At 53.8% G+C, this 21,143-nt stretch overlaps 8 protein-coding genes across 8 annotated transcripts in view; 5 read left to right on the top strand and 3 right to left on the bottom strand.

The window, feature by feature from the left end:
- The window catches only part of ACE2 (DNA-binding transcription factor), a gene marked incomplete at both ends in the record, with an annotated part of 2,214 nt that extends 1,281 nt beyond the window's left edge, over positions 1-933 (top strand). Inside the window, one exon of the mRNA XM_018854330.1 lies at positions 190-933. Coding sequence (XP_018710033.1) covers positions 190-933 — 744 coding nt within the window. The remainder of the gene's footprint in view (positions 1-189) is intronic.
- Positions 934-2,382: 1,449 nt separating this feature from the next.
- Positions 2,383-5,059, bottom strand: MNL1 (Mnl1p; the record flags this gene model as incomplete). The annotated part of the gene is made up of 1 exon (XM_018856240.1): positions 2,383-5,059. One exon carries the CDS (start codon positions 5,057-5,059, stop codon positions 2,822-2,824), a length of 2,238 nt encoding a protein of 745 aa, XP_018710034.1. The 3' UTR covers positions 2,383-2,821.
- Positions 5,060-8,156: 3,097 nt separating this feature from the next.
- On the bottom strand, positions 8,157-10,761 carry METBIDRAFT_73601 (uncharacterized protein). The gene is made up of 2 exons (XM_018858417.1): positions 9,095-10,761; positions 8,157-8,989 (listed from the first exon to the last, which is right to left on the bottom strand). Exons 1-2 carry the CDS (start codon positions 10,607-10,609, stop codon positions 8,651-8,653), a joined length of 1,854 nt encoding a protein of 617 aa, XP_018710035.1. The 5' UTR covers positions 10,610-10,761; the 3' UTR covers positions 8,157-8,650.
- Positions 10,762-13,342: 2,581 nt separating this feature from the next.
- ARO2 (bifunctional chorismate synthase/riboflavin reductase [NAD(P)H]) lies at positions 13,343-14,476 on the top strand (the record flags this gene model as incomplete). The annotated part of the gene is made up of 1 exon (XM_018854331.1): positions 13,343-14,476. The coding sequence occupies one exon, from the start codon at positions 13,343-13,345 to the stop codon at positions 14,474-14,476; it is 1,134 nt and encodes a 377-aa protein (XP_018710036.1).
- Positions 14,477-15,171: 695 nt separating this feature from the next.
- Positions 15,172-16,017, top strand: METBIDRAFT_79525 (Signal recognition particle receptor subunit beta; the record flags this gene model as incomplete). The annotated part of the gene is made up of 1 exon (XM_018859080.1): positions 15,172-16,017. The coding sequence occupies one exon, from the start codon at positions 15,172-15,174 to the stop codon at positions 16,015-16,017; it is 846 nt and encodes a 281-aa protein (XP_018710037.1).
- A 93-nt stretch (positions 16,018-16,110) lies between these two features.
- METBIDRAFT_46216 (uncharacterized protein) lies at positions 16,111-16,737 on the bottom strand (the record flags this gene model as incomplete). Its single annotated transcript, XM_018858009.1, has 1 exon — positions 16,111-16,737. One exon carries the CDS (start codon positions 16,735-16,737, stop codon positions 16,111-16,113), a length of 627 nt encoding a protein of 208 aa, XP_018710038.1.
- Positions 16,738-17,884: 1,147 nt separating this feature from the next.
- On the top strand, positions 17,885-18,871 carry GLC7 (type 1 serine/threonine-protein phosphatase catalytic subunit; the record flags this gene model as incomplete). The annotated part of the gene is made up of 1 exon (XM_018857966.1): positions 17,885-18,871. One exon carries the CDS (start codon positions 17,885-17,887, stop codon positions 18,869-18,871), a length of 987 nt encoding a protein of 328 aa, XP_018710039.1.
- Positions 18,872-20,596: 1,725 nt separating this feature from the next.
- RPS27 (40S ribosomal eS27 domain-containing protein) lies at positions 20,597-20,908 on the top strand (the record flags this gene model as incomplete). Its single annotated transcript, XM_018858021.1, has 1 exon — positions 20,597-20,908. One exon carries the CDS (start codon positions 20,597-20,599, stop codon positions 20,906-20,908), a length of 312 nt encoding a protein of 103 aa, XP_018710040.1.
- Between the last annotated feature and the right edge of the window lie 235 nt (positions 20,909-21,143).

Consider the following 21,143-nt stretch of genomic DNA (forward strand, 5'->3'; position numbering starts at 1 on the left):
GTGTTGGCGCCGCCCGCCGCACTCCTGCCCTGCGCGTCGCCGCCCGCCGCACTCCTGCCCTGCGCGTCGCCGCCCGCCGCGGGGCACGGCTTCCCCGCCACGCACTTCTTCAGCGACGGCTACTACGACGCGCCCGGCGTGCTCGGCTCGTCGCCGCCCAGCGTATTCGGCTCGTCGCCGCCGCGCGAGCTTCCGCGGCTGTCGCCGGTGCGCCCGGCCGGCCGCGGGCCCGACAGCCCGCCGGACGACGGGCTCGTGGACGCCAACGAGACCATCGTGCAGCTCACGCCGCAGAGGCCCGCGGCGCCCGCGGGCGCGTATCTCCTAAGCCCGGGCCAGGCGAGCCCGGGCCAGGCGGGCGCCGGCTCGCCGCGCCGCAGCACGCCCCGCGCCAGCCGCATCACGCTCGAGTGGAGCCCCGTCATCTCGCCCAGCGGCAAGGCCACCCAGGACGTGCGCAAGGCCATCCAGGAGCTCTCGCCCAAGCGCTTGATGAAGAAGACGTCGCTCCTCCCGCCCGGCGAGCTCGACAAGTACTGGCAGGGCCCGGACGCGGACAAGAACTTCACTTGCGTGTATCAAAACTGCGGCAAGAAGTTCACCCGCCGCTACAACGTGCGCTCGCACATCCAGACGCACTTGAGCGACCGTCCGTTCACATGCGCCTACTGCCCCAAGAGCTTCGTGCGCCAGCACGACTTGAACCGCCACGTCAAGTCGCACATGGTGTCCAAGCACTGCCGCTGCCACTGCGGCCGCGAGTTCACGCGCATCGAGGGCTACAAGAAGCACCTTGCCAACGGCGTGTGCCTGCGGCCGCACGACGACTCGGGCGCCGTGTCCAAGCCGGGCGCGCACCGCGCCAAGGGCGAGCTCGTCCTCGACGGCTTGACGTCGAACCGCCTCAACGAGGACTTGTGTCTCGGGCCATGAGGACGCGGGTCTGGCGCGCTTGTCTGCAGCTGGCCAGCGCCCAGAGCGGCCCGCCAATCAACGGGCAAGGACCCGCCACTCGCGCTCTGCTGTGCTGTCCGCGGGCGTCTCCGCACCGGCCATTGTGCCTCTCTCCGTGGCTCCCGCCCGCCGGGCCCCGCCACCGACGCCTGCATTTTCATTTCTTCCATGTTTTATCGCATTTACTTCTTACTTTTGGGTTTGGCGCCGGGGCGCTTGCAACTGGATACGCATTCTCTGGGGCATGGCCCGATTGCTCTGGGCACTGGCGGGTGGCCTCTGCTCTGATGTTCTGTATAACAAGACGTCTCGATTATGTATCGATGAATTTTGTTTTGTTGTTCTATATAATAAGACGCCTCGATTATGTGACATGTAACCTTTGCTCTGATATTCTATATAGCAAGACGTCTTGATTATGTGAGATGCAGCCTTTGCTCTGATGTTCTATATAATACGAAGTTTCGATTATGTATCGATACAGCTTTGTTCTGATGTTCTATATAACAAGACGTCTCGATGATGTATCGATACAGCTTTGTTCTGATGCTCTATATAATACGAAGTCTCGATTCTGTATCGATACAGCTTTGCTCTGATGTTCTATATAACAAGACGTCCTGATTATGTATCGATACAGTTCTGCTCTGATGTTCTATATAATGAGACGCCTCGATTCTGTATCGATACAGCTTTGCTCTGATGTTCTGTATAAAAAGACGCCTCGATTATATATCGATACAGCTCTGCTCTGATATCTTACTCTATTTTAATGTGTTCCCCACAAAGCCTTTTGAAATTGTTGGAATATTCTGGGTGTTTATGTCTTATGCTACCTAATTCTTTTTTTTGTCTAAAGTTTCAGATGAGACAAGACAAGATATCAAAGAGCAAATTCATACACCTGCGAGTGCACAAGAAACACGTTCCACCGTGCTGTGCTAGATGCTAGCACTCTTGCATCTTCTGCTGTATAAGAATATGTCCCTGATTCTTATCCGATGGATTCTGACTCTCATCTATCATCTAGTATTCAGTAGTCATTCCGTATTTTCCATTCCGTATTTTCCATTCCGTATTTTCCATTACGTATTTTCCATTTCGCATGTTCCATGATCATTGAGTGTATACTATTTACCATTTACCATTTAGTACTCGGTATGTAACGTTTATCCTTGAGTATTCACTATTTCTTTGTCTCTCGTCTTTAATTTTCCAGCTTTCATTCATCGTTGATGAGAAGTTTGTATTGTTTAGTATCATCAGTTGCTACATGTATTTAATATCACCATTCGCTTAAGATCGTTTTGCCTTGAGTATTTAGCATCGCCAGTGACTATTCGTATTGATTATGATATGTGAGTATTTGTAGTTATATTTGCCATTCACCAATATTCAATGGGTAATTAGTACTTACCATTCGACATTGACCATTGACCTTTCAACATTGACTATTCACCATTTGCCATCCAGCATTCAGTACTAGCATAAAGGGAATATCGTTGGATATCCTCCATCTCCTATTAGTATTTCGCCTTTAGTGTTGAGTATCACCGTTACTATTTGTACTGAGTGTTAGTATCACCAATCACCAACTGAATATTTCGCCTTTAGTATTACCATTCACTTATCATCCTTAAGTAGCTAGTATTTCCCATTTCCCTCTAGTTTTTGTTCATTACTCACCACTTACCACTTACCATGTAGTGCTTAGTAGCATAGTACATAACAAAACAGTCTCTATATTCCCCGCATAGCCTTCTTCTCTGGTATTGTACTATATAGAAACAGTCTCTCAATTACATTTCGATGTGTTTCCCGCATATCCTTTTCCTCTGATATTCTATATAACAAAACAGTCTCTCTATTAATTTTCGATGTGTTCCCCCGCATGCAAGGCGGCGGCGGCCGCCTGCTCCTCCTCCTGCTTGTGTATTTTCAAGTGTTGGTTGAGGTTGTCGGTACGACTGAACTTCTTCTGGCAGATGGGGCAGTCGTAGGGCTTCTCGGTCGTGTGCAAGGACCGGAAGTGGCGTTTCAAGTGTTCCTGGCGCTTGAACCGGCGGTCGCAATACCCGCACACGAAGATCTTGGACTGGTCCACCATATCGGCCTCACGGTCCTCCTTACGCCCGCGCGTCTTGCTGAGGAGACGCGGCTTGGACAACACCTCCGTGTTGTCGGGGAGATCTAGCGACTGGAGATCCACCTCGACCACGTCGCTTGACGAGCGTTCGCCCTTGTTGACGGCCGCCTTTTTCTTCATGAGACGGGACCCAAGGATGCGCTTGGACGCGTTGGCAAAGGCCAGCGGCGCGGACGCCAGCGGCTGGTCCTGCGAGCCGGACTCGCGGGAGTTGAAGGAATGCAGCGAGCGGGGCATGCTGCGCGCCAGGGAACAGTCCCCGGACTGCTCGTTGCTGGAGACCCACGAGTCCAAGCCCACGCTCTCGCCCGCGCTCTCCGCCTTGATGCTGCCGTCCGCCCTCATGGCCGCATCGGCGTTCTTCTTGCTTTTCTTGCCGACGAGGTTGCGGCGCTTGCCCACGCCGGAGAACAACGACGCGTAGTCCGGCGGCTGATTCGGCTCGCTGGTCTGCAGGCCCGCCGAGTCCGTGTGGTGCAACGCAGCCAACGGGCCGCGGAAGTCATCCTTGGGCTCTGAGTCGGAGCCCATGTCCACGGACCCGTCTGCCGGCTCCTGCTTGGCCCCGGGCGCGTCGTAGCCCTTGGCCAGCTTGAACCGCGTGAACAAGTGCCGCTTGGACCGGCGGCCCTTCTTGGGCGCAAGGCCCTCGGGGCCGGCGAGCGGTACGTCGTCTGGGGCCGGCGCGGGCTCCGGGCCGAGGTGGGAGTCGTTCTCGGCCACGGAGAGGCCCGCGGAGCCGGTCTTGAAGATGCTGCGGATGGAGTGGCGCGGCGGCGGCCACTCGGGCGAGTCGCCGCGCGGCACGGGCAGCTTGCCCTCGCGGTCACGGAAATGGAAGTAGCTGGCGAGCGAGCGCTGGCTGCGCGCGGGCGCGTTGGCACCCGAGACCGTGCTCTCGATGCTGAGCCGGCGGCGCAGGTAGAAGTCCGTGGAGCCGCGGCCGAGCGGCGCCGGCGGCTGGTCGAGCAGCGTGCGCCAGAACTGCTGCGCGGAGAAGAACGACGGCTGCGTCAGATGTAGCGACGTCGCGGACGGCGTGAAGGACGTGGTGGTCGTCAAGGGCAGCAACTCGTTGGCCGCGGCCAGGACCGACGTGCGGTGGCTGGCGGAGTCCCGGGGCTCCGCGGGCCCGCACGCCAGCGTGGCGTACGTGGTGGTGTCGTCGTCGAGGAACGTGGTGTCGGCGTACTCGTCCGGGCCCGAGTACTCGAACAGCGCAAACTCCAGCGCCGCGTGGTACACGGACGCGGCGTCCGGGACACGTAGCGACGGCGCAAACGGCGCCCACAGCGGCTCGTGGCGGGGCTGGCCCAGCAGGCTGGCGCCCGGGCTGGTGGCGGTGGAGCCGAGCGAGAGCGCCGGCTCGTGGGTGAAGCCGGGCTCCTGCTCATGGCCAAACGCGGGGGCCCCGCTCGCAAACGACGGGCTAAAGAACGCGTCGGCGGAGAGCAGGCCGCCTGCGAACGGGGCCGGGGCAAACAGGGGAGCGGCGCTGCTGGCGCCATAGCAAGCGCCCTGGGGCAGCAGCCCGCTTGCCCAGCCGCCGCCCGGGCCGCCGTCCCAGGCACCGCCGGGCCCGTCCGGCGCGGGGAAGTACGCGGCCGGGTCGGGCGGCGCCATCGAGTCCAAGTCCATGGCGTCGTCGGGCAGGCCGAGGAGCGCGCCGGGCATGGGCCACGGAGGCGCCAGGCCCCGCGCATCCGCGCCAGGCCCACCGGCCGCGTGCAGCGCCGCGGCGCCCGCCACCTGGAGGTTCAGGTACAAAAGCGGGTCGTCGTAGCAGAAGGTGGCCAGGTCCCTGAGCAGGGCGGCTAGGCCGAAGTTGACGCCGGGGGCGGTGCGGGCGTGCGCGGGCCGATTCGGGCCGGGGCTGCGCCGGGGGCCCTGGGCCGGCGCCCCAGCGGCCGGCGAGCCGCTGCCAGCAGCGTCCAAGTCGTGTGCACCGCCGGTGTTCATGGAGGAAAGTGGTGGTGGTGGGGAAGTTTGGGGGAGGTGCGCGCTGTCTTGAGGGCTGTGGCGGCACGTGCCGGCCGGGCGCGCAGCTGTCAGTGCAAGCGAGAAAAAAGGCCAGGGGAGGGTGAGGGAGAAGGGAGAAAGGGGAGGGAGAAGGGGGAGGGAGAAGAGGGAAAAGAAAGGGGAGTGGGAGAGTGGGAGTGAGGATTTAAGGTGAGGATTAGAGGTGAGGATTAGAGGTGAGAACTAAAGGTGAGAACTAGAGGTGAGACTAGAGGTGAAAATTAAAGGTGAGAATTAAAGGTGAGAACTAGAGGTGAGAATTAGAGGTGAGAATTTAAGGTGAGAATTTAAGGTGAGAATTTAAGGTGAGAATTTAAGGTGAGAATTTAAGGTGAGGATTTACGGTGAGAGTGAGAGTGACAGTGAGAGTGACAGTGAGAGTGAGAGTGAGAATTGAAGGTAATGAGAGTGAGAGTAAAAGTGGCAGGAAACAAAAACGATTAGGGAAAACCCAAGCAGGAATCCCGTCAAAAGAGAAAACAAAACATGAAAAACATGGAGCATGGACCAAGGACAAAAAATCACGAAAACGCAGATGGTAGGCCCGCCAGCCATGGGGCCATATTGGCACAGCGAGCCGCGCATCGGCCGCAGCGCCGCCTGCCGTCTGGCCCCATATGGCGCCGTCCATGGAAAAGGCAATCAAAAACACGATTATTGCAGCAGCAGAATAACAGGCGCCCGCCCCACAGAGACTTGGGTCCAGGCAGCAAATTACCCAGCGCGGCAAGCCATTGCTCTTTTTCTTTTTCTTTTTTTTACTTTCGTTTTGTTCAAGCTGAATATCCGAAAAAAAAAACAAAAGACACAGCCAGCGTGGCTCGTGGCTCGGTGCGGCCCGGCCTTGTATCTCGGGATCGGTGCGGGGCCCTTTTTTCATTTTTGGCCTGTGTGCTGGCCCGCGGCCCCAGTGACAGCGCCTCGGGCCGCCGCCGCGCTTCCATGCGAGCCGCGGCTCCTGGCTCCCCAGAATGTTCAATTCTTCGGTAATAAATGCAGCCTCCTGTCCCCACGCTGGCCAGCAGCCACGACATTGCGTCGCTGGCCGGGAGTTGGTGTCGTTTGCCGGAATTTGCGTCTTTTTTTGGGACGCTGCGATTTTGCAGAAAAGTGGCGTGTTTTGGACGGCCAGGCAACCGGCCGGTTTCCACCACAGGCAGGGTGTTGGCTCGTATTTGGGGGGACGCCGCGCGCGGCTCGCTTCCGCGAGGGCCAGCTGATCCCGCGATCGTTCCACCAGTGTTTATCGATTCACGAGTGTTTTTTTTTTTCTTTTTGGTAGATTCATCTGATTAAAGGGGCAAAACTATATAGCAAATATATATAAAAAACCTTTAAACAGCTCCCAGCTACGTACCAAGTGTCTTAGCTCGGCCCGTCCCCTTCCGTTAGTCACGGCCTGGACAGTCCTCATATTTGTTTCACGAGTGTTTATTTGTTTCACTAAACTAGGGTTTTGTTGATGCTATCTGGTTTTTTGCTTCACTAGGGTGGTTCATTGTTTAACTAGGCTTACCGTTTCACTAGTTAGGGTAAATCCACCACTAGTCTGGCTTATTGTTTCACTGGGGTAGTATTCTGTTCACTACTCTGGTTGATTGTTTAAGTAGCGTTTTTTCGGTCACTATCTGGGGCTTTTCTTTCATCACAGTGTTACACTGGTTTGGGTTTTGTTTAACCAGCCTGATCTAATATTTACTAGTCTGCTTTATTGTGTCACTAGTGTAGTTATCTGTTTCACTATCGCAATTTTTTACTATCCTGGTTTATTAATAACTGCCTGGTTTATTGATAACTGCCTGGTTTATTGATAACTGCCTGGTTTATTAATAACTGCCTGGTTTATTAATAACTGCCTGGTTTATTGACTACCTAGCCGGTTTTTCGACTCGCTAGTCTGTGTTTTTGCCCAATTAGTGTTGTTCTTGCTCCACCAGTCTGGCTTTCAGTTTCTCGTACCGCTCTGGTTTTCCTCCCCGCAGTACTGCGAGCTCTCGGGCTGCGAGGATTGGTACTCTCCTCTTCCGTGATATCTCATGCCCTCGGTGACCGTCAGTGTTTCTCACTTTTTGTCTGCCGCAAACCCTTCTTCAATAGTGATCTTTTCTCTCCCCCCTGGATTCAGATTCTTTATTTTTATCAAGCTCGCCCCGTCTAGCCTCGTACTTATTAGCCCTGCTTCGTAGGCTCGAGCCGCTCTGCATGGGGCCCCGTTTTCGGACCGGCTCCCGCGCGTACAGGACCGGCGCTAATCTCGCATGTCTGGCCCCGCAGTGCCGCACGCTCGGCGAGATATGGCCCTAATGATGATAAGCACCTCTGCCTGGCCAATCTGGAGGGGCCGGTACTCAGAGTTTGAGATCGAGTTTGATATTAGCGTTGAGCCGGGAAATCCCACGTGCCGCGAGAAGCCGGGTATAAGCGTCCGCTTGGTCGTCTCGTATTCTTCTGCCAGCAGTCGTATTCTGCTGTCTGCGGCCGTATTCTTCTGCCTGCGGCCGTATTCTTCTGCCCGCGGGCTCCACGCCTCCACCCAGAACAGCACGCCCCAAAGACTCGTGTTTCGGCCAGTAAAGACAAAGTAAGCACCGCCAATACCACCTTCGTTTATGACACACTTCTACATCGTGTGTAGCTCCCGGAGGACAGGCACTACAGGCGGCCGTGTCACTTTCCGTGGTACTACACGTGGCAACAGAACGGCGTCAAAGCTGCAATCAGAAAAATAATTCAAGATAGTAGAGGCCGGAAAGGAGAAAATCCGAAAGTACTGGGGCCGGCTTGACAGAGCTCTTCCATGGCTCCGACGGTGCACACAGATGTCTCCACTCTGATCTCCATCTGTTGGGGAGAGGAGGGGCTTTTGGAGTCGAGTCATTGCAATGCACTGGAGGCGTGGCTGCCAAACCCTGGCAAGCCAACTGCAAGCAGCCACATCTGATCCAAACCCACAGCTTGCAGTGAGCTCATCCTCCTAACCTTGCTTTCAACTATCCAACCTATAGGACTCTATTTGCCAATTCCAGCCTAGAGTCACCAAACTACCAGGTTGACGATACATCGTTAAACAGCTCATTCGCTCTATTTCTGAGCGTATCCGCTTGCACCTCAAAACGGATCCATCTGCGAGATACGCTCATGGCAGGAACCAGACATCTACAGAAACTGGATGTGACTGAATTGTCCACATATCGGTTCCTAGGTGATGGGCCGTACAACTTTTTCAGTTAGAATTACAAAGGGCTTGGTGACTCCCGATTCATTTCGCGACAAGCGAGACTCCCAAACCCATCTTGCTTATCCCATATTTCCCCTGCACAAGAATAATATCATAAGAGAGAAAAGCCATTCATAAACGACAGCACTGAAGCCGCGTCATGCCCAACGCAACCCAGAAGTCCCTCGAGCCACGGACTCACGGACATGCCCCCCTGTCACTACTTATACGAGGAACCTGAGCACAGGCGGTGCACCAGCTCGGGCGTCTCCCCAACGGCCGTTCCCATGAAGAAAACTTCTATTTTCCCAAGCCTACTTCGACGGGTTTCGTAGGCGGACGCCCTCGCCGGCCGTGTCCGCGTCTGGATTCATCACGCGAAGCACGGACTTTCTCTTGGAACTCACCAACACCTGCACGTCCAAATTCTCGTCGGAGACCTCCCCCTCACTTTCAGCAAGAGCACTGGCGCCGAGGCCCTCGCCAAGACCGAGGAACCCCGGATCAAGCCGTGACTTGCGCTGGAGCATCGGCAGCTGCGGCGGGGTTTGGCTATACAGAAAGCTGCGGAGCTGGCTGATCCGCACAGGAAGCGCGTTCTTCTGCGGCGAGCCCTCCGGGGACACCACTGCTGGAGGAGGAGACAGGAGTGTCTGTACGAGAGACAGAGTCAGGGCCATCAGTTGAGCCGTCGGCCGCATGTCTGCACTTCCAGAAATCCCAGGCTCCCGCCGGCACTGGCTCGCTGCATCCAGCACAAGCTCGTCAGTGAACTCCTCCGCGCGTGAGCCCAACGTCTCGTTCAGCGCAAGGTAGCTGTGGCGGGCGTATGGCCGGCCGTGCGACGCGTCGTACTCTTGTCTTTTGCGCACCCACGAGTCTATCGAGGCTCCCTCAAGCGTGGAGCTCGTGTCGTTCACATGCTGGTACAAGTCCAACGGCCTGCTGCCCAAAAGCGAGTACTGCTGGTCCAGCTGGGTGCGATAGTGGCCGAGCTGGTAGTCCATGGGCCCGGCGAGACTGGCCGTGTCCTTCAGCGCCACTTTGCGCCGCCAAACATACATGGCAATTCCGAAGATGATGGCCAACGCGGAAAGAGGCACCAACGTGCCCACCAAGATCTTGGTGCTCTTCGACACACTGGTGCTGGAGGCCGCTTGTGTTGCACTTTTGCTCACGGTGTTGCTCTGCAAGTCGTCCACCAACGAGAAGTTGCTGTTGATGTCGTAGAGATTCAAATGGTAGGAGCTGTCCAGGCGCTTGCCTGCGGCAGTCTGCGAGGAGCCGTTCACCACGACAAGCGTGTCGAAAATCACCGCGGCTCCAAGAATATCACTGTCTTCGAGACCCAGCTCCAAACTCTGCCAGCTCCACTCGTTGTCTTCATACAGGAGCTTGGCCCAGGCGGCCTCCGACTGCCCGGAGGCCTCGCCGCCTAGAACAAGCACGGCCTGCGGATTGTAGTTCCGGAGAAACGTCTCCTCGGTGTCGTCAGATAACACGCTGAAGACCGGAAGCACGAGGCCGTTTGTGCGGGACAGAACCGTGGTCCCGTTTTTCAGAACACTCTGGAACAGCCACCCCGACTGGAAGTTCCACGTGGCAAGCTGGTACATGTTGAGCCAGCCGGCCTCGGAGCGCCCGCCCACAACAAACAGCTGCAGGGGGCTGGGTGCCCATACGCTCACCCCGCCATAAAAGCCTTGCGGCTCGGTCGAGGTGCTGATGTTTGCAAACAGCATGGTTTCCATGTCGAATGATAGAAGCCGGCTGGACACCTCGCCCGTGGCTGTGCACACACCCCCGTAGACATAGACCTCCGACGAGGTGAGCGAGGTCAAGTACGTGGAGTCCTGGTAGAAGGACACATTTTCCACACCGGAAAACGTCATGTTGTCCGAGGCATACACCCACGAGTCCGACGCCGCCTCATACTTGAGAAGCTGGAAAACACCGTTCCCGCATTTGTCGAAAGTGGATAAAGACTCATCCACGGCACCTGAGAACGCATAGAGGTGTTTTTGAGATACAAACATCGTCGAGTTTTGCGGAGGTGCAGTCAAGGGGAAAACCTCTTGGTTCTGCTCAATGTTCACTTCGGCTAGAGAACTTCCAGATAGCCCATCAAACCCAGACATGGAAAAGTTTAGTGCAACGAGATCATCGTTTTTTAGCTGGAGATATATGACGCCCTCCTGGAACGAATAGTGGGTAGCCCAATGCGCAGCAGTGTGCGCTAGAAATAGAGCAATGGGGATTATCAAGCTCCACATATTGTTGGTGTATGTCTCAGCTCAGATTTCGTGATGTAATGTATGAGGCCAGGCTGCTTGAGGACGGGTAGCCAGAGGGGACTAACCAGAATTGCGCGAGAATTTGGCAAAGTTGCTTAATCTGAAAAGGCAGCGTTGGTGCTTCCAGGCCCGTTTAGTGCCTCTGGTGTTTGGCGTTGATGCTCTAATGTTGACCTGGAAGGTCTTGCACCAATGCTGGATGCCCGTGTTTATTTCTTGCCTAATGCGGCATATTAAGTGCGTGAGCCGCAATGGCCAACTGAGGAGCGAGATGGGTATGGACTATACCCCAGAAATTAAAGGGGCCCGTGTCGCAATTCCTTCGATATATCTTGAAGGCTGTCAAAAATTGGCTACTTTTTTCAGTTTGGCCTTGCAAAACTGTTTAGAATCCTCAGCGCCATGATACAAAGACTGACATAACACAGAGGCTAACAAAACAAGACACGCGTATTCTCATGACTGACTACCTTTGAGTTTGAAGGAGGTAATTCGGCACTGGAAAGGTATTTTGGGTGACACGAATTGTGTCTAGTAGTTTAAAAAAGACTTCATGAGACGCGGGCATACAGACATGTTTGAAAGCTGCGAAGCTTGAAGTGCCTTTCAGCCAATGCGGGGTATTTTGTTCGAAGATTGGGAAATGAGGATTTTTGGCTACCAGGGAACATATGTTTCCTGGTTTGGAGTCCTTCATATCTGAGAGTGAAGTTATTCGTCGTCTATATCTTCTCTGCAGAGTACTACCTGCCGAGGTGGTCGGTAGAATTATTTTGTTTGATCTTGTGATATTACCAGGCCGGGGTGGGTAAGAACTGCCCGGTTTACAAAAGCCAAAAAAGGAGCAGTTTAAAAAGACAGTACTATTTGGCTCAGGAGACTCAGTAGTGTGGATCTGAAATGTTGTGCAGCCAATAGATGAAGCCGGGTCTTCAGAATTGAGCACCCGTAACTAGTTTTGAAAGCGGTTTCGAGCAGTTTTAGTAAATTCTATTATATCGACGTGGCAAACGCTTCGAGCCCTTTCAAGTGTTCAATCTTTCATTCATTGCAAATGACACAGCCTTAGGCCGGCTTTCGAGCATGTTTTCTCTTTTCTTAGAGTGGGTCAGTGACTCTAAAAATGGGGAATGATTTTATGCGCATCGGAACTTGCTAGAATGAGCTAGCATTCGATAGTTATGGTGTGCCCTTGCAGTGTAAATGGGCCTTCCGAAGTATGCACGGTCTTCAATCGGCAAGACTTATCAATTGCGCTGATCCACTTCATATGCCATTTAGTATGTTTGTTGTTCCTCCACAATTTTGAGAATCTTTCGAAATCAAGCGATGTCTTTCAACAAAAACGAAAAATGGCCGATAAACCGCCGTTTTTTCAACGAGTATTGACGATGTCCGGGAATCTAGGTGCGAACAACCCAACGCAAGGTTGACATAACCCCACATATTTTGGCTTTAACAAAAATTTTCAGACCAAAAACGGTACCATCTTCAGAGAGAGAGTGTGTGTGAAAGATCTTGACAGCCCAAAATCTTCTTTCGCTAAATTGTGGCTTGGATGAAAGGGCCCAACTAAACCAATGGTACAGACGTATGAAAAGTCCGACCACATCTCCCAATAATTTTTGAGCACGACCGATCGCATTTTGTCCTTCTCATTGGACTTTTCGTAAGACCAAAGTAAAATCAAAGCCACGCAAGCCGTCAGTGGCAATCTTTGGGGGCGACATGGTAGGCCGCCTGTGCATAAAACAGGTTAGTACCTCACAGCTCATGTCGCATTGTTGAGGTACTCATGGATTGCGAACGCTCAAAAGTGACCTAACCCGAGCAATTCAAAAACTTGACGACGTTCCAATAATCGCCGACACAGGAGCGTGGTCTTAAGATCAAATTTTCCTGGTTCAAAAAACCCGGCTTGCAGTCCCTTTCACTAAAAAAAGGAAAATTATTGTAGTTCAACATTCGTTCGGTGTCCCTGCCATCTTTCAATATGTATCTCTGCTGTGATCTTTCGAACTATCGATTTTTCTCGGCCTCTTCTTTTCTTTTCTTCGCACCTGGAGAAGCTGTGCCGAGCAGCAAGGTGGCGGTGGCGACGAGTTCTTTGCCATCCTAAGCCACCCAGTGGTCTAATATCTGGCCCACGATCAGCCGCACTCTCGCCGGATTCGCGCATGCTCTGCCCGGCAGATCAGGTGATCGGGCAGCCGGGCCCCGCCACCCGACACTGGGATCTGGGCTGTGACAAAAAGAAAAGAAAAAAAAAGGTAAAGTCAATCCAATAGGCAGCCAGCCCGAAAAATGCAGCTAGCGTCTTGCGACAAGTGGAGACGGGAAAGCGGCGTTGGTGCTGGAGCTGCCTGGCCCGATGACTCAGGCCTGCTGCGCGGTGCGAAAACGGCAGGCCCATGAAGTCACATGACCAGCGCCCGCCCAGACCCGGGCCCCCAGCTGTCCAGTAAAAGGCCATGTTTTAGCAAAGCATTGGCACATGGACAGCACGCAGGCCAGGCTCCGCAACAGACACGTGGCGGCACGCAGCGGTGGTGCAGGGCTCAATGCTGCCCGTCTCCTCGCTGCTCTGCCTGGCGCCAGTAGGCGCCGCGCGCCCGGCCCTATGCATAAATTCCAGCGAAAACTCGGCAGCGATACCCAGGGCCACTAGGAACCAGATACTAGCACCACGCCAGCACCACAGCACCACACAGCATGTCTTCTTTCGGCAACATTTTCCGCGTGACCACCTACGGCGAGTCCCACTGCAAGTCCGTCGGGTGCATTGTCGACGGGTGCCCCCCCGGGCTCGAGTTGACGGAGGCCGACATCCAGCCCCAGTTGAGCAGAAGAAGACCCGGCCAGTCCGCGCTCTCCACGCCCCGCAACGAGAAGGACAAGGTGCACATCCAGTCCGGAACCGAGCACGGCCGCACGCTCGGCTCGCCCATCGGCATGTTGGTGTTGAACGAGGACCACCGGCCCAAGGACTACTCGGAAACCGACTTGTACCCAAGACCGTCGCACGCGGACTACACGTACATCCAGAAATACGGCGTCAAGTCCGCGTCGGGCGGCGGCCGGTCGTCGGCCAGGGAAACCATTGGCCGCGTGGCCGCCGGCGCCATTGCCGAGAAGGTGTTGCACAAGGCCAACAACGTTGAGATCGTGGCGTTCGTGTCGTCCATCGGCAGTGTGTCCATGAACAGGGACCCGCGCGACGAGAAGTTCCAGGCGGTGTTGAACAGCGTGACGCGCGAGGCGGTGGACGCCGTGGGCCCGGTGCGGTGCCCCGACGCATCCGTGCGCGAGCAGATGGTCAAGGAGATCGAGCGGTACCGCGACGCCAAGGACTCCATCGGCGGCGTGGTCACATGCGTGATCCGGAACTGCCCCGTGGGCTTGGGCGAGCCGTGCTTCGACAAGCTCGAGGCCACGTTGGCGCACGCCATGATGTCGTTGCCCGCCACCAAGGGCTTCGAGTTCGGCTCCGGCTTCCTCGGCACCACGATGCCGGGCTCCGCGCACAACGACGCGTTCTACTTCTCCGAGGCCGACCAGCGCTTGAGAACCAAGACCAACTTCTCGGGCGGCGTGCAGGGCGGCATTTCCAACGGCGAGAACATCTACTTCTCCGTGGCGTTCAAGTCGGCCGCCACCATCTCGCAGGAACAGCCCACGGCCTCGTACGACGGCGCGGACGGCGTGTTGGCGGCCAAGGGCAGACACGATCCCTCCGTGACGCCGCGTGCCGTGCCCATTGTGGAGGCCATGGCCGCGTTGGTCTTGGTGGACCAGTTGTTGATGCAGAAGTCGCGGGAATACGGTGCGTCCATCGTCAAGGACTAGGCATGACCGCTGGTATGTAGCAGGCATGCGGGAGGGCCGGAGGGGGTCTGCGAGGCCCCGGCCGCTTCTCCCAGAACAGCTCCCGAATATAAGTTTGTGTTTACCTTGGTTGTAGGTGGTGCTGGCGGTTTTTTTTCCGACAACCCACGGCCTGGAGGGCTGGCGTGCTTCTGCCGGGGTTGGGATGTTTACCCCGGATTGTGTGTATTCCGGCTTCGGGGCGCATCCTGGGCTCTAAGAGCTTTCTTTGGTTTTGGACGTTTCTCGCGGTTTCGAACTTTCTCCCGGCTTCGAAGTTCTCCCGGTTTCGAAGTTCTCTCGGTTCCGGAAAAATTTCCGGATTGGCGATTCTTTCCGTTTTTAGCTTGTAGGTGTGGTGGAAAGCATGCCTGGTTAATGAGCTTCGCAGCTAATTTCCCTGGGCCCAAAAAGCCCGGTCCACTGAGAACCAGGCTCATCCTACCGGGCCTGAACACTTATTGGACGGTCCCATCCACTAGCATCAAATTAGCCTCCCCTGGGTCTTTTTTTCCAAAAATGTTCTTAGAAGTCCACCTGGTGTTCACGTCCTCGAAATCAGCTCGCTGCGCCTGTGCATGGCAGTGCGGCGCTCATTCGCAAGAACCTCGTATCTCCAACCGACATCCCAAGACATACCAACTTTCTTCGGCACTTCCAAAAACACACCCCACAAAATGGACAGAATCCAGCAGGGACTATTGGCTGCGGTGCTTGGACTTATCCTCGTGCTTGTGGTGTTCCAGTTGCAGAGCCGCACGGACAGCAAATCCGGCTCCTCTTCGCCTTATTGTAAGCCCACGTACTTGATCGTGGGCGCCAACGGAGCTGGCAAAACCAGTCTTTTTTACAGCTTGACAAACAGGACGCAGAATCCAGCTAGCTTTGTGTCATCGCTCGAGCCCAACGTGGCGTCTGTCAGGCTTCCCTTCGCCAACGAGTCCATCCAGAAACTGTACCAGCTCATCGACTACCCCGGCCACTTGAAGCACTCTGAACTCTTGCGCACATTGATCCTGGACGACATCACCGTGGGCAAGCTCAAAGGCGTCATCTATGTGGTGGACTCGTCGAGCGTCAGCTTGAGCCAAGAACTGAAAGTCTCGGCCATGGCCAAGGAGTTGTTCCTTCTCTTGAGCACCACGGAGAAAAACCCCAACGGCGTTGATTTCTTGTTTGCCGTCAACAAACAGGACTTGTTTGACTCCCGCCCTGTGCACAAAGTCAAGCAGGTTTTGGAGGATGAGTTGGCCAAGCTTGTGGCGGACGAGATCAGTGCCAAGGGTCTGGCCCGGGGCGGCAGCGGAATCGATAATGACGACTTGGAGGATGACGACGAGGAAAAGTTCAGGAAGGAGGAGTCCACACGTGACTTCTGGAAGGCTGTGGTGGGTTCTCTGCGGTTTAGTTTTGATTTCTTGGAGGGAAACATGGAGTTCGTTGGGGGCTCGGTGTTGAAGGGCGCCGTCGGCAACTGGGAGAACTGGTTTGACGAGAAGGCGGTCAACTACGGCGGGATCTAGGTCGGCCCGCGTGGGGTAGGTGCAGAAACAATTCTTCCATTTCTTTGCTATACGTCTCTGGGCACACGCTGGGATGTCTTGCAGGATATACCCTCAACTAATGTCCGACTTTGGAACCGATGGAAACACAACGCTTTTGCTTGCCTCGCCCGGACTTTGCTTTTGCACACGGTTTCTTCCCTGTAGTGAGCTGTTAACTCGCATCTTGTAAACGTCCTTGGCAAGCGCGTAGTGCTTGAATTGAAAACCTGCGATGGAGCTATTGACATCGGCCAACTTCGTCTTGAGACTGTTTGCCTGCGACACCAACTCCTCGTACGTGTCTTGCTTCTGCTTCTTCGCTTGACTGGATTCCGCATCGTCGAGCTTGGGCTTGTCCTCGGAGTTCTCCTTCCGGGGCTGAACAGGGTCGCTCCAACCGATGTTCGACATGAGCTTGGTCCAGGAATATGGCCTGTTCGCATCGGCGAGACTGTTCGCCAAACGAACTTCGTTCTCGAGCCGGGTTTTTTCGCTCATGAGTTTTGTGTAGTCTTCCAGAATTATGGGTGAGGCAAAGCTCTTATCTTTCATATGCATGGGGCACACGTAAAAGTGATCTGCCTTGTTTGAGGCGAGTAAGACCGTGCTTGTGGGCTTGAAGCAAATGGTACATGGCTTTGAGTCGGAGTCCGCAACTAGCCTACATCTGTATTCGTTGGGGAATGGTGGGGCCGACATGGGTAGTATTCCTAATCTGTGCCATCAAACGCGTGCCGGGTGCTAATCCAAAAGCTGGGGCGTACGTGCACCGCAAGACCCGTACCGCTCTGCTCTGTCCGAGCGGCCAAGCGGTCCCGGCCCCCCGGCGGATATCGGCGCGCAAGTATTGTCGCTCTGACGGGACAAACTAGGAAACAACCAAAACACCGCCTATGGCCGCCTGCATGCCGGAGATAATGTCGCGCCCGCGCTTGAGCCGCAGCTGCTAGTGGACGGTAAGAAGACATCCGGCAGTCCCGTCGGTGGGCATCACGGGTGACGGTGCAGAGTCACGTGAGCTTCTCTGTCCAGCATGTTCTTTGAATTGTGGTTCCTATTTTCTGGCTGTAGACCGCTCCATCCAAGCAGAACCCAAATTCAATGATGACTCAGGCTCATACGCGGTACACGATGTGGGCCGAGGGCTTGGCTCCCCACGTGACGAACGGAAGGGGCAAGCACCACAGTATAGTGTCACTGAAATCATAAATTGTTCCACAGACCTTGGATGCATCAGCCTGAATTATTCTGGATACGTGCGAGATTTCTCTGATCGGATGTTACTTGTACCAGAACGCCAGTGGCGGCCAGCGGCTAAGGCTGCAAACACAACAAGCCAGTTGTTGCAGTTTCATCGCGGTCATGTCGCCGCGGAGAGAAGAAATACAAAAAAAGGCGAAAATGTCGCGCCACTTCATCCCCTAATTGCTGCTCACCCACTCTGCGCTCCCAAAAGCTCTGGCACATTATTGCCACACCTCAACTTTTCTCTTTTGGCGTCTCATCCTCCTCCAACAACAAAAACCAACTAAGGGCTTCTCTCGTCGCCTTCTTTTTACTCTGGAAACCAACGTTGCTCTCGTCTGTTTTCACCTCGGGCTCTATTTGAAACAGCGGCAGCTTTTGTTTTCGTTTTTTTCTCGACTCTTTTTTGGGCGGCTTTCGGTATTCGTGTCCAAAAAAACACCATCGACACCCGGTTCACATACAAAATTTTTCTAGAAGTCACTTTGGCATCTATTAGAAAACTCAACATCGAAGAATAGTCGTACATCCATTTTTGATCTGAAGATTATCTGAGGCTTACTTTAATCCCAATCATCCGACTTTGCTTTAAGAACAAACCATGTCCGAACACCAAGAAGCTGACATCGACTCCATTGTCGATAGATTGTTAGAAGTCAGAGGCTCTAGACCTGGGAAACAAGTCACTTTGTTGGAGCATGAAATCCGTTTTCTCTGTACTAAAGCTAGAGAGATCTTCATTCAACAACCCATCTTGTTGGAGTTAGAAGCTCCGATAAAAATCTGTGGTGACATCCACGGCCAGTACTACGATCTATTGCGACTTTTCGAATATGGTGGTTTTCCCCCTGAGGCAAACTACTTGTTCTTGGGTGACTACGTTGACAGAGGAAAGCAATCTTTGGAAACGATCTGCTTATTGTTAGCCTACAAGATCAAGTACCCGGAAAACTTTTTCATTTTGAGAGGAAACCACGAATGCGCTTCAATCAACCGTATCTATGGTTTCTACGATGAATGTAAAAGAAGGTACAACATCAAAATGTGGAAAACATTCACGGATTGCTTCAACTGCTTGCCTATCGCTGCTATCATCGACGAAAAGATATTCACCATGCATGGTGGTTTGTCCCCTGACTTGAACTCCATGGAACAAATTAGAAGAGTCATGAGACCAACGGATATACCCGATGTTGGTTTGTTGTGTGACTTGTTGTGGTCTGATCCAGACAAGGATATTGCCGGGTGGTCTGAAAATGATCGCGGTGTTTCTTTCACATTTGGGCCTGATGTGGTTTCGCGATTCTTACAAAAGCATGACATGGATTTGATTTGTAGGGCCCATCAAGTCGTCGAGGACGGATATGAATTTTTCTCCAAAAGACAATTGGTCACCTTGTTCTCAGCGCCAAACTACTGTGGTGAATTCGATAATGCAGGTGCAATGATGAGTGTGGATGAGAGCTTGTTGTGCTCGTTCCAAATCTTAAAGCCTGCCGACAAGAAGCCAAGGTATCCTCCACCAAGCAGTATGGGAAATAACCGACCCGTTACTCCACCAAGGAAAGCCAAAAGAGGCTCCAAATAAGTGAATTTAGATGGCTTGTGCTTGAGGTGAAGCCGGACATATTCCTATACCCTCTCAGCGCTACGAGCAACAATTCACTGCGACCCTATGTGGTCGCATGTATTATTGCCTTCATCGTACGATGGAGGCATAATTGCAAACTGCATTATTCTTTATGATCGATCGTCTCACTGCATCTTAATCAATCAATAGAGGAACGGACGACACAGTTCCTTTATTGACAATAAAAATGAACAGCTACCTTAGCTATAGCATCATGCATTCCAATTGATCAGATGATAAGCTGAGTCAAATTTGACTAAGTATTTCTGGGATTGTTTGGCAAGCCATTGGAAACGTATGTGACAGGTCTGAGTATATAAAGAACGACGAAAGACAGGGACACGTGACAGCCGTCCAATGATTTGACTGGACTCAACAAGCCGAGAATGAAGAAGAAAATCAGTCCGGAATTTTAGATTTGGTCCCCATTGACGACGTGAAGACGGGTTTCTTGTCTTTGGGCCAAGCCCCCGATGTATATAGGACTATATAGTATTAGTTAGTCAAAGCACGGGAAGAATTACCGGAAAGGGAAGTGTGACGCCATGGCGGGTGGCTGTTGCGGTTGGCGATGGCTGGTGTGTTTGATGTTGGTGACGGTGCTACGGTTGGTTTATATCGAATAATGCAGAATTCAAGTTTTTAATGCTTTCAGCCTCGTGGTCCGCAGAGCGACTGCTGAGTCCAGCCTCGTACAACTTGGAAATGTACCATGGCAAGCATTTCTGGCACTTGCCGACCAAGATGCTTGGTGGGTTTCCAAAACGCTTGATTTGAGCCGTGTTAGAGAACTGAAATGTCATGCCTTCGAACCTACGCAGAGACAGTGTCATGTTTTCTGGTACCATTACCACCCGGGTTCGTGGTATTATTGGCCTTCTGGTTCATGGTATTATTACCCTCCTGTTTCGCAGCCAGCAGCCACGGCTTGTGCTGGTGCCCCACAGCAATACACGCCATAAAAAGAAAAAAGAAAAAGGCTGATTCAGGTTCGTGTCCGCCCATTTTTCAGGCAGAATCCGGAATTACTTTTCAGCACCAAACAGCCGTCGTTGGTGCCGGCAGTCCCAGCAGCCGGAAGCTCAGAAACGCCGTCACGCCGGTCACGTGACACGGCCGCCCCAGCACAGCTCTGGGTGACGAGAGCCTGCGGCCAACACCCGGACATCCCCCGCCAGCTGGGCGTGAGAAATTTTTCTGCACCACGAATCCTCACCCGAAGCGTGCTTGGATGCAGTCCTGCCAGTGCGTCGCACCGGGCAGTGAAAAAAATTATCACGTCTTTCCCCAAGCCAGTTTTGATCGCTACACAAACAGACAGAAATGGTATGTACATCTAGCCCACGAAGTGTTGACGTGTTCCAGTGACATGAGAAGGTGACCGTGTCTTGTTGTTTTGCGAAGTTCTTCGCGAGAGGCCAAAAAGTCTCGCCCGTCGAACATCATGCTTAGGCCTGAAAACAGGGTCTGAAACCCCCATGGTTTTTACCGCCCAGTCCTCCCTGGAGAAGGTCCAAAGAAAAGCGAGCAATTTCGTGCAGCCTGTTTCGGGGAACCCGGCGTGGGAGCACGGGCAAATCGTGGGGCATTCGTCGACATGGCCGTTTTCGTAACCACGTATCTTGATGAGGTAGAAGGCTACTACCCAGCATGTCACCACACATCACCCACCAACCACACATGATGGAACAACCACCTATCCGGACCGGCGGCAGATCTGCAAGCACAAAGAATACTAACAACGCCCAGGTTTTAGTTCAAGACTTGTTGCACCCAAACCCAGCCTCTGAGGCCCAAAAGCACAAATTGAAGACCTTGGTCCAATCGCCAAGATCGTACTTCATGGACGTCAAGTGTCAAGGCTGCTTGAACATCACCACCGTCTTCTCCCACGCACAAACCGCCGTCACCTGTGACAACTGCGCCACTGTGTTGTGTACCCCTACCGGTGGTAAGGCCAAGTTGACCGAGGGCTGCTCTTTCAGAAAAAAGTAAACCCGACGTCGCCCACTTTGCTCGCCAACCAAAACATTATATAATCAAAGTAATGCATCTTCAGTATTAGCCAACCTAGCGATGACCTGTAGCGCCCTGCTGACGGCAGGCTGTGGTAGTCTGGAGAGCCCAGACATTGTGTTTTGCCGTTCGAGGTAACCAGTGCAACCGTGGTGCTGGCAAGATGTGGGGATTGGGAGCACGACGACTCCGTTTTAGAATTGGGACTCCGTAA

Source organism: Metschnikowia bicuspidata, assembly GCF_001664035.1.
Source record: "Metschnikowia bicuspidata var. bicuspidata NRRL YB-4993 chromosome Unknown METBIscaffold_6, whole genome shotgun sequence".
In the NCBI taxonomy this organism is placed as follows: domain Eukaryota; kingdom Fungi; phylum Ascomycota; class Pichiomycetes; order Serinales; family Metschnikowiaceae; genus Metschnikowia; species Metschnikowia bicuspidata.

What these genes read in the sequence shown, in the direction of transcription:
- METBIDRAFT_73601 (XM_018858417.1), bottom strand. Translation starts at nt 10,609, where the DNA reads ATGTGGAGCTTGATAATCCCCATTGCTCTATTTCTAGCGCACACTGCT. An exon ending in AGGAGTTCACTGACGAGCTT is followed by an intron (nt 8,990 to 9,094) that starts GTGCTGGATGCA and finishes TCTCTCGTACAG; the next exon opens with ACACTCCTGTCTCCTCCTCC.